Raw genomic sequence first — 14748 nt, 5'->3', positions numbered from 1 at the left:
TTTCATTGACAACTATCCTTTGATGGTATTCTACAGTGAAAATCTAAACCAAAATGCACAAATGGCGCTGGACCAAATTTTAAGCGATTCCATCGAACCAAGGCAAATTACAGCTAGTGTTGAGGTTTATTTACGAAATGTTACGGAACACAGGCATGTTATGGCCTTCGTACAAGATTTCTACGATTTACGTGGACTGCGGGATGAAACCGCGAATCGTATAGTGCTGATTGTTAGGAAGGAAATATTTCGGGATGCATTGAATGAACTAGTCGGAAATAGGTGTTTCCACGTTATTTACGTTGTCTACGACGAAAATAGCTGTGAAATGTTTCACTACAATCAGTTTTTGAAACAATTGAATAAGTTTGACGGATCTTTTGATCCGATCTTCGAAAGTACCAAAAATTTAGCGGGGAGTAGCGTTGCTCACGTTTACGGACAAGATTTGGACGATACGTTTTTCAAAATGGCTGGCAAACTGCTGAATGGATCGTTTGACATGTATGGTCTTTTGTTCGTGTTTGAGGATTACGAAGAACTGGGAGATGTAACAGCGTCAACTACTGTTGTGTACATGCACCGCGATACCAACTATAGACTTTTGGTTCCCAAACTGAACATGCAAGTGCCGTGGGTTTACGTGCTAACTGATCCGTACGATATTTACACTTGGATATTGTTTATTATCGCTGTGATTTCGGTAGCTGTGTTTCGAAGCTTGCTTACAGGTCATATTACGATACAAACACTGGTGCGCAATATTTCGAGTATTTTCGGTACATTGATCCTGGGAACGCAGATTTCCTTCGAAACCGAGCTGGAACAGCACGTTGTAGGACTATTCCTTCTTCTAAATGTGGTTTTGATCAATGCATACCAATCGTTGGTGATATCATTCCTGTTGAGTCCTCGAATGTATCCTGAGCTGGACACTATGGATCAAATGAACGAAAGCTGTACATGGTGCGATGAAGATGTTTTAGAACCGTTTAACTTTAAATATGTCGATTCGTTCTGTTTAGACTCGTACATGGACATAATGGGCGTTAGCTTTGACTTCGTAAGAAATTTTCGTTCTCTCTCACGCTGCACGTATGTCAATTCTTGGACGGCAAATCAAATGAGTAAATTCGGCAACGTTTTCCTCTCTTCCAATATGTACCGATGGTCCGCGCGGACCATTATCGATAGACCAATGATTACGGTAGCGGTTGGTGATACGGAAACGGTTAGACGGATTGCGATTATTGCTGCCCGATACTTTGCCGAACACGGACTGTTCGTAAGAGATGTTGAGCCAGGTAGAGCTACGGAATATCATCCCAGTTTTGGCACCAAACCAACTGAGGTAGAGGAAGTAATTCTTGTTTGGATGATTTTGGGCATCGGATTGATCATAAGTGGAGGGGTTTTCATCTCTGAATGTATTTATAACGAAATTTCAAATAAGCGGTGTTGCTGTAAGTTCATGCGACATAGAAGATATCACACAAAATGAAATATCAAAGGTGAATATTGTTTTAAGCATTTCATTATATATTCTAATGCACTAATGCACCTTTAATCAACGAAATTGAACATGTTCAGCTCTAAATATAACAAATAAATGCAAAACATTGCTCAGTACAATACTAGCAATTGCAACGAAATGATCCACATTGTGCTTTTACTTTTGGTGACACCAATCGCAACAGTCGAGCTGGACATTGAAGCCGAAATTGTGCGTTCTTTCAACAAAATAAAAGGAGATGTTTTTACCGACAAATACCAGCTGATGATATTTCGAAGCAGGAACGTTCATCACACTGCTCAAAAAGCCCTCAATCGAATTTTGATGGAATCCACTGATCCTTTGTTGATTACGAGTAGTGTAGAAATGTACCAGAGGAATGCAGCATTTCGAATGCACTCGGTGGCCTTCATAGAAGATTTGATGGATTTGCAAGTGTTATGGTATGATGTAGCAAACCGAAAAATACTGATAATTAGAAAGAAACATTTTCATAACGCTATAAGCCAACTTACTAGAAGCAAGTGTTTCAATGTGATTTACGTAGTTTACGATGACGTGGGTTGTGAATTGTATCATTATAATCAGTATTTTAAACAAATTAAAAAGCATGACGGATTAGGTGATCCCATCTTTGAAAGCACTAAAAACTTGGCTGGTAGCAGTGTGGCTCATGTGTATGGACAAGAATTGGATGATCACTTCTTTAAAATGGCTTGTCAAATATTGAATAGCACTTTCGATTATGAGGATCTTTTGTACATATATGGAGAAGAAAATGTATTAACTAGTGTGACAATAACGTCCAATTTAGTTTATATGCATCAGGATACGAATTATCGACTGTTGGTACCAAGGCTAAACAGACTTGTTCCGTGGGTTTACGTGCTAACTGATCCATATGACATTTACACGTGGATTGTTTTCATGATCGCCGTTTTATCGGTGGCTCTTATTCGGACCATTATGTCAAACAAGATGTCTTTGCGACTAGTGATAAAAAACGCCTCAAGCATCTTTGGAACACTGATTATGGGTACGAAGATTGACTTCCAAGGAGAGCTGGAAAAACAAATTGTTGGATTGTTTCTTCTTCTGAATGTGGTCCTGATCAACGCATACCAATCCATGGCCATTTCGTTCCTATTGAGTCCTCGAAAGTACCCCGAACTAAACGCCATGGACCTGATTAATGAAAGCTGCCATTGGTGTGAAAATGAAGTACCTTCGATATTTTATTTCAAGCATGTTCGTAAAGATTGTATCCACATAAGCCCCGGCTATTATGGCATTTCCCTGTCAAATGTGCAAAATCTCTATACAAGCTCATACTGCTCGGTCATCAAATCCTGGATGGCCAACATAATGCTGAAAGAAAGTAACATTTACATCGCATCCAATTTGTTCAGATGGTCTACAGTTACCGTCTGCGATAAACCACTGATTGTGGTGGCCTTTGGAGATCAAGAAGTAGTGCGACGTATTAACAGCATTGTGTACAATTACTTTGCAGGTGCACTTTACAAAACCGTCTCGTTCGCAGAACCAAAATTTCAACCCGGCATTGAAAATAAACCAACCATAGTGGAGGAACTTATTCTTGTGTGGGTCATATTTGGCGTTGGACTTGTTGCGAGTACCGCTGTTTTCATTGTTGAATGTGTACACAATGGTGTGTTACAATCAAAATTTGAAGTTTCAAAAGTGTTTTTCAAAATTCTAGTAAACATTAGAAGCCGTTTTTCGAACGCATGGATTAAACTAAAGTAACATTCGTCAAGTATAGCGAAATATAAAAATAAAATTTAAATAATATTTCTTGTCAATATCATCAAATAAAAAATGAGTCACAAATAAAGCAAATGTTAAAAAAAAAACTAAAAAGTGTTTAAACGTATACCACATAAACAATTCAGGAAAGTTATCATCATTCTAACTAATGCAACTTCCATAAGCAAAATTGTAATTTTGCTTGAAGTATTTAATTTCAAAGGCACTCACCATCAAAGGCACCACCTGTTTAATTTCAAAAGCACTCACCTTGATAAAATTAAAAAGTGAGCATGAGCATGAGCATGAGAGACCACCCATGGTTGTCCTTCTCCGTTGCTGAACAGGACCGTAATATCCTATCAATACAACCGACCATACGCTTGAACGATCTAATGGTGTTTCCCTTATCAACAGCATGTATGAATGCGTTGAAAAGATAAAACATCAAGATCATTAAAACTAGATCTGAAGCAAATAGGTAACAGTCATTGGCCACCAACGGCGCCCGCCATGTCAGTTTGTAGATCTCGGGGGATTGGGACGGGAATGTTAGTTAGCACAGGCTGCTACCAAGGGTGGGTTCTATACGATATCCACACCCCCACGTGTGCCGGAAAACTACTTCTACTTGGGATTTTGTTAGTGGGTAAGGGTAATGGCCAGGATTCAACATAGAGGATGATGATGCGACCCAATAATCAAAAAAATTGGTTTAATAGTGTGATGTATTATGCATTCTCAAGGCAAACAGTCGGAGGATGCGGATGAGATTTTTCCCGGTTATTTGGTGTTGAGTTTAGCATAAATGATTCAATCTTAGACAGCCGGCTGTGGAAAGATAAAACCAAATAAAATGCGAAAACGCGAAACCGCCCGGACCGAAAAACCCACACAATCGAAAACGGCAACGAAAATCCTGCGAGATAACCGCGACGCGCACCGTTCAAATTCTCCAAAGCAACTGTCAACATCGCGAAATCACCCAGGTCGAAATACACACACAATCGGGGGGGAAACAAAGACGGAAACGGCAACGAAAATCCGGCGTGTTGACCGCGACGCACACCGTTCAAATTCTCCAAAGCAACTGTCAACATCGCGAAATCACCCGGGTCGAAATAAACACACAATCGGGGGGGAAACAAAGACGGAAACGGCAACGAAAATCCGGCGTGTTGACCGCGACGCACACCGTTCAAATTCTCCAAAGCAACTCTCACCTTGATAAAATTAAAAAGTATTTAAAAACTATCAAATGTGCAAAAGCAGTGTTGATTTTGTCGATTTTGTCGATGTTGTCGATTTTGTCGATTTTGTCGATTTTATCGAATTTGTCAATTTTGTCGATTTTGTCGATTTTGTCAATTTTGTCAATTTTGTCGATTTTGTCGATTTTGTCAATTTTGTCAATTTTGTCAATTTTGTCGATTTTGTCAATTTTGTCAATTTTGTCAATTTTGTCAATTTTGTCAATTTTGTCAATTTTGTCGATTTTGTCAATTTTGTCTTGAGTATGCTGTTTAGAAGGACTGAAGAGTCTATTGAATTTGGGAGGAAAATCGTAAAATAAGGGATCAACAACCATAGTATCAACTGTATTTATATTGCATTTGTTGGAACAAATTTATTGATTAAAGTTATACTCAGTGTTTTATATGATATTAATATATTATATTAATATCATACAAAATAAATCACAATCCAAGCGAATGCACACAAAATTACTGCAAAGACTCTCCACCGTCGAACCGCATGTTGAAAACCTCACACATCCCTTCTAATTTATGCAAAAAGCCTTCCACCACATTTCATTAAGCTTCTCACAGGTTCGTTGGGCAGATCATTCACAAATCCCTGCCCCGGCGATGAAACCACTCCACTCCGATCGATATCTGAACTATTCCAGGAAAGGAAGTCAAGGTGCGGGGGGAGAGTAAACCAGAAGTCGTGGTATAGTAGTGCAACGTACGCAAAGGTCTTCGTCCCACGCGCAGCCAAAACGTCTTGGCACAGCAATTCATAAAGCTCTCTGGGTTCTTTGCAAATGAAACACTGGTTTGAAAGATTTGGTGGAGTTTGGTCGCGTTAGAATCCGGATTCTTTTCATTGAACTTTTATTTCAAGATTGCTCGAAAACGTATTGAGAGTAAAGAGCTCCCAAACTGGTTGTTAAACATCCCAGAATATTTTACTTCCATGATTGTTCCTAAAAAAAGTAATCTATTGCCGTTTGAAGATATCCGTCAACATGCCTAACCTCCAAGATTAGCAACTAAGTTGGTTTGCTCGCCTATTGAAGAGTATTTTTCTCCCAGTATTATTTTTTTCCTCTCAATCCAAAACGAGGATCGACCGTCTGCTGTAGGTTTTGCAACATATTTGGAATTAAGTAAATTCTAAGATTCGTTGTCCGGATTGCTACGTGTACAATTTTTGTAAGCTCCATCATTACAAAGCCCCCTCCCCCCTTCTGCCCATCCCACCGTCATTAATGATGACTTAAGTGATTGCATGGCGTGCCAACACTAGATTTCAACAACTTTGACGACGACGACGACGCGTCGGTAGTCAAGCACCCCAGAGCGTATAGTGACCCAAAATTGATCAATTTTTGCAGTCCCCTCCCCCCTTCTTTCCCCCAAAAACACATAGTATGTTTGGGTGCCGTACCGGTTTCCGTAGCAAAATGCTTCCCTTTTCTGGGCAGAGAACGGCGAGGAACGCGCGCGGACGCATATTAATTATCATTTTATTCACATAAAATGCGAAATTTATTATAATAGTTCGTTAACATGGAATCGTTAGTTTATAAATTATTTATTAAGCGACCGGGGGAATGTGGGGGGGGGGGGGGCAGGTCACCATCTGGTGGTGGAAGGAGCGAAAAATTGTCATGTGTTTCGGGGCCGGTATAGAATGCCGACGCACAAAGTTGAGGTAACGAGGCCAGACTACACTATTCGAACAGGGTGGGTTGAAAATATGAGACTTGATCACATCATTGTGCTTTGCCAAAGATCATTCTGAGGGTAAGGCATCAATTTCTGGTTTAAAAAAGTCTACAAATCAAAACTTTCCACTTAAATTCGTTTTTTTCTAGATCAGATTTTTTTTTAGAGCTGTTAACCATCTGTCAAAATTACCAAAAACATCCAAAATTGGTTAAATAATAAAAACGGCGTAAGCGAAAATAACATCCCAAATTCGGTAAATTTTTGCCTCAAATTTGTAGTTTCAGTGTACCAATCGTTCAACTGTTGATAAATCGGTAAAATTGTCCTGATTTCGATCAAAAAAATCCAAGTGTCCAAAATCTTCGACCCTTCCCTGTACTTCCGCATGGATTTCTAATCCATGCATCGATGGCACTGTGATGGCAATTGGAATGGTCCCGATTGGCAAGAAATACCGAAAATCGCACACACTATTCTGAGGGGGTGGGGTTCGATCTACACGCTAGTTCGCATAGTTGAGTTCAACCGGTTGGCCCAGCTGGTACGGGACCAAGGGTAGGAGTGCCAAAGTTATTCGCAATTGGCAATTTATGCGCTGAATATGTAATATCGAGCCAGCCAGCCAGCCATCGTCACCTCGTCGTCTTCTTGAGCCTATTCGGGAACATGGTCGCGCAAACACACACACACACGAAAATGATAATTTTGTACACCGGGAATGGTTCCAGGAGGAGGAAAGAAAAGGGAGGAAGAGGTTTTTCGTTCACTCACTCGCTTAGTGAAGTGGATGAATGGATTGAATATGGAAATGAGCAGTCACTGAATGAAGAACATGTACGCACGCACTCACTACATGAGCGCACACACAAGCTCAATTTATGCGGTTGGGAGAGAGGTTCTCCCGAAGGATTGGCGGTTTTTTGCCTAATGTGTTATTTTTTGCATTCATATACTACAAAGAAAGCAGACCAATATCTGACCTATCAAAAAAATTTCAGAATAATGAATTGACAATAATAATTATTAACAAAGTTCTAAATATTTCTGTACAACCCAACCTCGCTTAAATCTATAAATTTGAGAATCATCAATTCAATTAAAATTTAAATTTTTATCTTTGAATTAAAGAATCTCATATAAAAAGGGATTATTTTTCTTTAAGTGTATTTTTTAAGAATGCAACAAGTTTTTGACCACTTTTTGATACAAAGCAACTGCTTCGATAAATATAATTCTTTTTATTAAGAGATAAAACAATATTTAAATATACTCGATTCCTTGAGTTCAAATAAGCTAAAATAATTAGACATATTTTAATTAACTTTTTATCACAAAAAACGATTTCGACACACTCAACACGCTTCATTTTTTTAATATGTATGACAGAAACTTCGAAAACTATATCTACAAATAAATGTAATTTTTGGAAAGTATCGAAATTTCCACCAAAAAAAAAACCAATAATCATTTTCAGATGTAACCACCATTTTCGAGTTAAAGCCATTTTTGGGCTAACGTTTTCAGAAATGAATGTTTTTTTTTAATATAAAAAAATTGCGTCCATCCTCGTCCATCTCTAAAATAATATATGTTTGAAAAGTTGAGAAAATTATTCACATTTTTTGAACTTGTTGATTTGGTAGCTGAGATGGCCTTGCAAAGAATTAAAATTATGAAAATGCATTTTTCCAATTGCTACCCATTCGGCCCACAATTTATAATGTTAAAATGTGAAACTCATGTGAAATTTTAACAACCTTTTAAAAAGATATATTCAGATTTTTCAAATAGTGACTTACATTTTAAAAAGGCCAAAAAAATCGATTCAAGTCTTTTGAATAAAAGTTGTGATTATTTAAATCAGTTTTTTTTAAACGTTGAGGAAATTTCACATTATTTTTTTTTTTTTAGTTCGAATGGAATATTCTGTTTTGTCCAATCTTCAATAATAACTGAAAGATTATAGGTTGAGCATGGTTTTGTTAAATTAATTTTTTGAACGTTTCACAATCAACAATGTTGTCGGTATGACTTCTTTCACTGAAAAAAATAATAATTTCAAATTTCGCCTCATAATTCCGATTCACAAACATAACACACAGATAAGATGCAATAATTATAAAATTGCAATATAAACTAAACTTAGCAGGTTTGAATCAGAAATGATCCAAAAAGCAAAATTTCTAAAACCAAAAAATAACACAAATCGATTTAAGGCCTTTTAAACTTTTAGACACTAAACAATGCTTAAACATATTGTTTTGCGATTCCATCGTGAAAATACTTACTTTTCCTGTTATTCTAGAACGTCGAAACGGCCTACTTTTCTCAACAAAATAAAACAGAAATGGGGGCTGAAAAGTTGTACTTTTCAGCACTTGTATCGAAAATAAATACTTTTCAATAATGTTTTAATTGAACGGGGAACTGACCTAGCACAGGCCAGTAAAATTAAAGTTCCATTTAAAGGGTGTTTTCGGAATTGCAAAAAAATGTTGTTTGGAACTCGTGGCAAAATTTGATTTTTGAGAACTCTTCGTTTTTTTTTCAACTCGTTGAACCTCGTTGAATAAATGTACGACTCGTGCTGAAAATAGTAGTTAATGCAACAAGTTGCAAAAAGAGGATTTTTTCAGCACGAGTCGTACATTTATCCAACGAGGTTCACCGAGTTGGATAAATACGACGAGTTCTGAAAAAATCAAGTTTTGCAACGAGTTCCATTCAACATTTTTTGCAATTTTTAAAAACACCCATTGAGTGAAATTTTAAGTCGAATTTTCATGTATTTTGTCAATAAATCGTTTAAATCAAAAAAATGTTGAAAAGTGTTACTTTTCGAAACAAGTGCTGAAAAGTTCAACTTTTTAGCACCCATTTCAGTGCTGAAAAGTAGATTCGATTCTGTTATTTTTTGTACAGAAAAGAAGGCTATTTCGTCGTTCAAGAATGACAGGAAAAGTAAGTAGTTTCACGACGGAATTGCAAAAAAATCTTTTTTGCAACTAGTGAGATGCCAAATACTATTTTAAAGAGATGAGAAAATATAAAAATATCGATTAAATAGTTCATTTAGAAACGAGTTTTTTATTTAAATTTAAGTCTTGTTAGCATTACAAAAATAGTATTTAAGGCAAAAAATGTTTTTCACCGCGGCAGAACCTCTTTGGTATAATACGATGAGTGCTGAAAAAATCGAGTTTTGCAATGAGACGCAAATAATTTTTTTTTGCAATTCTAAAAACAAACCCGCATTATTTTTGCGTCTGTGTGTTTAGTCAACTCTAAACCAAAACAGAGTCAAAAAGTATTGCATTTTGACACAAGTGAGTGCTTTAATGAACTTTTCAGCACTGTTATTTCTGGTGATGATAAATAGGCCAAATCTTTATGTTGTTTTAGACTAAGCTCATCAAAATGATTTTTCAAATTGTATTGGCAGGCTTCCACATTCAAACTCTAATTAAATATATTACTAGACATAGTCCCAATACCACTCGTATCACCCTACTAGTTTCACCATTCCACTGCCAGTTTTGCCCATTGTGGTCACCAGAACATAAACAGAAGGGGTCCCCCACGCTGCTGCCGGTTGCTGGTGGTGAAAGTGTAGGAATTTGATTTAATCTAATCGTGTATCGTGATGTCCGGTGTGTTTTTGCGCGTATATTCCGAGAAGTGGGCTCGGACGGGACCGCACGGGAAGAATGACAGAGGCGTGACCGGGATCGGCTGCCACTCATCTGGAAGAAGGGACAGGAAACGTCCAACAATTTATTCAATTAGAAACTTGGCCGAGGGAAAAGGTGAGGGGGTCTCTCGTGCAGGACGGAATATAAATTAAACGAAACGCGATACTTCTGGCCGGGAGTGTGACTCTTCAAGAGAGGCTAATAATTCAGACAGTTTATGTCGGTGGACAATGAAACCTCAAGAACTCTCGAAACTTAATCAAAATTTTCATGAAGGTGGCAAGAAATAAAGTTTACGCTTCGCGTACTGCACCGGAAACCTAAAGCAAAAAAGAGAATCAAAATCAAACAAAAATCCCCATCCTCATAAAACTAAGTTTAATGCAGCAAAAGTTATCAAAACCTAATCAACTCTTGCCGATATATCCCTGCCTGTTTTTGCGTGCCTTCTTCAGAAAAAAAGTGTTGTCTCTTCGATAGAGCTCACACACCTCCATAAAAATCAGCGACAAACACCGAGCTTCAGTCTTCGTAGGAAGCAGCAAAAACCACTTTGCTTTGATCAGAAGACGACGATGTCGGTACAACTCGAACCGTTCATGAATACAGAGCGGGAGGACACGACACGGAGTAGTAGTTGAACTCAACCAAGTCAGAGGCCGAGGCCGCGCCTACACACTATTCGAACCACACCGCAGCATCATCATCATCATCAAACTTCATCATTGTCGAAGAAAAAGAAAAAAACAGAAGAACAACTCAAATTCGGTATCATTGTTGGGAGGGGGCAAACACTCAGAAAAAGGTGCAAAAAATCGACACTGGCTTTGGGTGCCTCTTCAAACGCGTCACGTTTTCGATATTAAACTTTTACTTTCAATTTTGCAAACATTTCTCACGAAAGCTGGCGGGCGCGCGAAAAGCTGTGTGTTATGTTTGGCTGTTCTTTTGCGCTTCAAGCTCTAAGGAAGGGTGAGAAAAGATTGAAAAAGGTATGGAGAGTGAGAGAAAATCGTGCGCGAAGGAAAATCGATTTTCCCAACCAATCAAAAGTTATTTTAGTTTGGTGCATTATTGCAAAGTACAGTTTGCAAAGGATCAAACTTGGTGGGTAGTGTAGTAAGAATAAAAAGACAATCGATATGTTTTTAATACAAATCATACATGAAATTTTGAGCCCCTACAAAATGCTTTATGATTATAGTTAAAATTCATTATTAAAATTAATTATCAGAATATACCAGCTTTAGCCCAATTAAATTGAAAAAATCTCTGCGATTTCGAAAATCTTTTTTTTTATTTCGATGAAACTTTGTCTAAAATTTAAGACTTTTGTTACACTTCTGTTTTTTCATAAAATAATACCAAACTCATGATTCTAGAACTTTCAAGAAATTAATTTGATCAAATCTGTAATTTTTGCGATCAAAAACATCGTTCCAACTTTTTTTTCGCGTGTAAAAAAAAAAAGCCAAAAATTCCGCGGAGGCAGTCATTTTAAAAAAAAAGGTAAAACGATGTTCTCGGTCGCAGAAATTACAGATTTGTTCAAATCAAGTTCTGCAATTTTAGGATCATCTAGACATTCTTACAAATCACTGGAAACAAGAATCGTCCCGATTGGTTGAGTAGAGCCCGAGAACCAGCGAGTTGGACATGCGTTGGGCGTTCCAGTGTTAAATTTTCGATTTGGATTTTTCATCAAACATTATTTTAAAATTATATTTTATGATATTTTTTTATTCTGCTAAAACTTTGACAGCTATCCAAACCAAAATGGTAGTAAAATATGCGAAAATCTTTATCTTGTGAAGAAATTTTGTGATCTCCAAAGATGTAGGTCCGATACCTAAGATAAACGAAAAAAGGCATCTTTTGAGCCATAGAAATTTATGGGCAGAAATTTTGACACTGAGTTTTAATGTTTTGAAACAATAATAAATTTTGAAAAATTGAATTTCAGGCAAAAATAAAAGATTTACAATTTTTTAAGATGTTAATTCAAGTTTGCAATCGAAAAGCATCTTACATAGTACCGTTTTCGAATTATAACCACTGTAAGTTCGGTTTTGAGAAAAAAAAAACAATTTTTCGTTTTTGCCTTCCTCACCTTACTGAGGAAAGGCTATAAAATCACTCGAAAAATGAACTTTTTAATTAGGCCTCCTAGACCTACCTTCATTTGTACATATCGACTCAGAATCACGAGCTGAGCAAATGTCTGTGTGTTTGGCTGTATGTAGACATGTGTACCAAATCAATGTCACTGGAATATCTCGTCACAGGCTCAACCGATTTTGGCCGGAATGGTTTTAATCGATCCGTCTTAACGTTTCCTAACTTGCTATTTAAATTCATGCAGTTTTATCATGTATTTAAAAAGTTATGTTAAAAAAACTGTTTCATATAAAATTAAAATTATGGTAAAAAGGGTGGTTTTTTCATGAAACCATCACATATTATATATTTTTAGAAAGCGAATGAGAAGACTTTTACCATGGACTGAAAAAAAAAGTGATCGGACTTACCTATCCAAAGTTATGAGCACTTAAATCTGTTGAGAAAGAATAACGTAACCTCACTTGTTTTTTTTTTCTGGTTTTGTTTTGGTTTTCAAAGTCGGATGCACAGGGTGATCCAAAGAAAAAATCGTGGAATGACAATCGATGATCGACGAACAGAGCTGTACCCCAAAATGACTACTATTTAATCAAAATCAAGTGCGTAGCAAAACAAACTATTAGGGGAACATTTTTTTATTACGTAACGCAGAGAACGGATTTTTTCGTCAAAATCGTCTTCTTCCGATTTTTGACGATATGTTAGGGGGTAGGTGGAACTAATCCTTAAAAATGCCACGTTATATCAAGTAAAACAATGGAAATGGGCCAATGTAAGATTGTACAAAACGTGTATCCAACTCCTGATTGTTCACAACGACAAAGCTTATTTTTCTGAGTACCGAGTCAGAGGTAATATTGAAACTTCCAAACTTAGACCTTCCAATTTTACATTATTTTTCACTGTGTAGGAGTCCGAAGGCTTAAATGGGGAGAGCACACAAACCTCTTTCTACTCCAAGGAACCTTCCACCCCAAGGTTCGAACTGATTGCAAAGTCCAACCGCCGCCAGCGATTCCACCGGAGCAGGCTTAGTTTAGAGTATTGTTTGTCTTTATAGCAGGGAGGCACCTGGAATGACTTAACGGCCTAAAAACAACCATGGCCGGGACCGACGGTTTACTTCCTCATCCAATGGAAGGTTGGAGCTGATGGGAAAAGGTCCAACTTGACTGCTCGTTCGATCCATTGAAAAAGTGTCTCGATTATTTTATTAGGTCCTATAAACAAATATAAATATTGAGTGTATGAGTACCCTTCCACACCTTATGTCAATGCCCATCGAAGTAAGCGGGATACACTCAATGTTCACATTTGTTTATAGGACCTAAACTAAAAAAGTCTAGATGTTGTCTTGTCAATAGGGTCCTAACGCCATATCTCAATTTTTATGTACACCGGTAAAAAACACGATTAAAAACCATTTCTGATCCCTTTTTTATTTTATTTTAATGCAAACAAAAAATAATTTGATAAGACAACATTTTTTCGAAGGATCAACTATGGTCCCCTTGGAACGAGCTTTCAAGTAGAAACTTTTCTGTCAAGAAGGGCCACGAATTATTTTTTTTTATGATTTTAAAATCCATTTTGTCTCTTTTGCGGTCGTACAAAGGGTCATTGTACTCAGAAAAATAAGCTTTATCGTTGTAAACAACAATATAATCGCGAACGTCAATAATTATAGTTCACGCGCGCTGATATGACCACAGAAAGATGAACGCATGACAGACGCAGAACAAATTTTCGGCTGTTGTCAAAGAATGCCTTGAGTTTTCTGCTAACTTTTTGGAGAATATTGAAAACAAACCAAGTTGACTGCCAAATCAACGCGGAATTAGGTACTAAAGCCCTATGTCATTTTTTTCAACGGTAAATAACACGATTCAAAACCATTTCTGATTACATTTTTTCATTTTAATGCAAAAAAAAATACAATACAATTTTTTTTCGATGGATCAACTATTATCCGCGCACCACCAAACCGAAGTGCGCAACACTTCTGTTGCGCGAAAAAATCTGTTGCGCCGAACAAAAATGTAGTGGTTTGTCGTTAGCGTATACATCAGCCTGTGGCGCAACAGCTTTGACAGGTTGCGCTCGTATTTTGATTTTTGTCTGCTTTCACAATATGGTCCCCTTGAAACTAGCTGTCAAGAAGGGCAGTGAAGTTATTTTTTTTAAATTGAATTAAAATCAATTTTAAATCCATTGCGGTCGTTTAAAGGGCCATTGTACTCAGAAATATAAGCTTTATCGTTGTTAACAATAATATTACAAATTTAAGCTAAATGTTAGGACCCAATTCCAGTTCAACTTGCATACAAATTTACATAGGGCTTTTGGACGCTATTTTTAAACACAAAGCAATCCACATTAACGACCCCGGGTCTTCTGTGGTCTCTCTTGCAAGTTTCTGCTCATTTCTAGGCGTCCGAAGGTTATGTGTGATGAGTCACACAAAACCACTTTTAAGCAAATGGACCAACGTTTTACTTCCCCATCCGATAGAAGGCGTGATCATGCAAATCTCGTCTCGAAAAATGCCACCGGGTCCGTCTGGGATTAAACCCAGGACTTACTGGGGTGAGGACTACCACACTAACCGCTACACCACCGGACCCGGCACCCTATTTTTACTGTAACTGAAAATCACACTTGACACTTGGTTCATTTTCGCACATTCCCTACCTTT

At 37.4% G+C, this 14748-nt stretch overlaps 2 protein-coding genes across 10 annotated transcripts in view; both read right to left on the bottom strand.

Moving 5' to 3' along the window:
- Positions 1–14748, bottom strand: part of LOC120414335 (uncharacterized protein CG43867) — a 309678-nt gene that overhangs the window by 265379 nt on the left and 29551 nt on the right. The window lies entirely within an intron of this gene.
- The window catches only part of LOC120414308 (astacin-like metalloprotease toxin 2), an 87547-nt gene continuing 82666 nt past the window's right edge, over positions 9868–14748 (bottom strand). Inside the window, exon 4 of the mRNA XM_052710020.1 lies at positions 9868–9983. Coding sequence (XP_052565980.1) covers positions 9868–9983 — 116 coding nt within the window. The remainder of the gene's footprint in view (positions 9984–14748) is intronic.

The sequence above is a fragment of the Culex pipiens genome, chromosome 3 (genome assembly GCF_016801865.2).
Source record: "Culex pipiens pallens isolate TS chromosome 3, TS_CPP_V2, whole genome shotgun sequence".
NCBI lineage: Eukaryota > Metazoa > Arthropoda > Insecta > Diptera > Culicidae > Culex > Culex pipiens.
The sequence above is the reverse complement of the archived record's forward strand: the minus strand, read 5'-3'. Positions and strand labels throughout refer to the sequence as shown.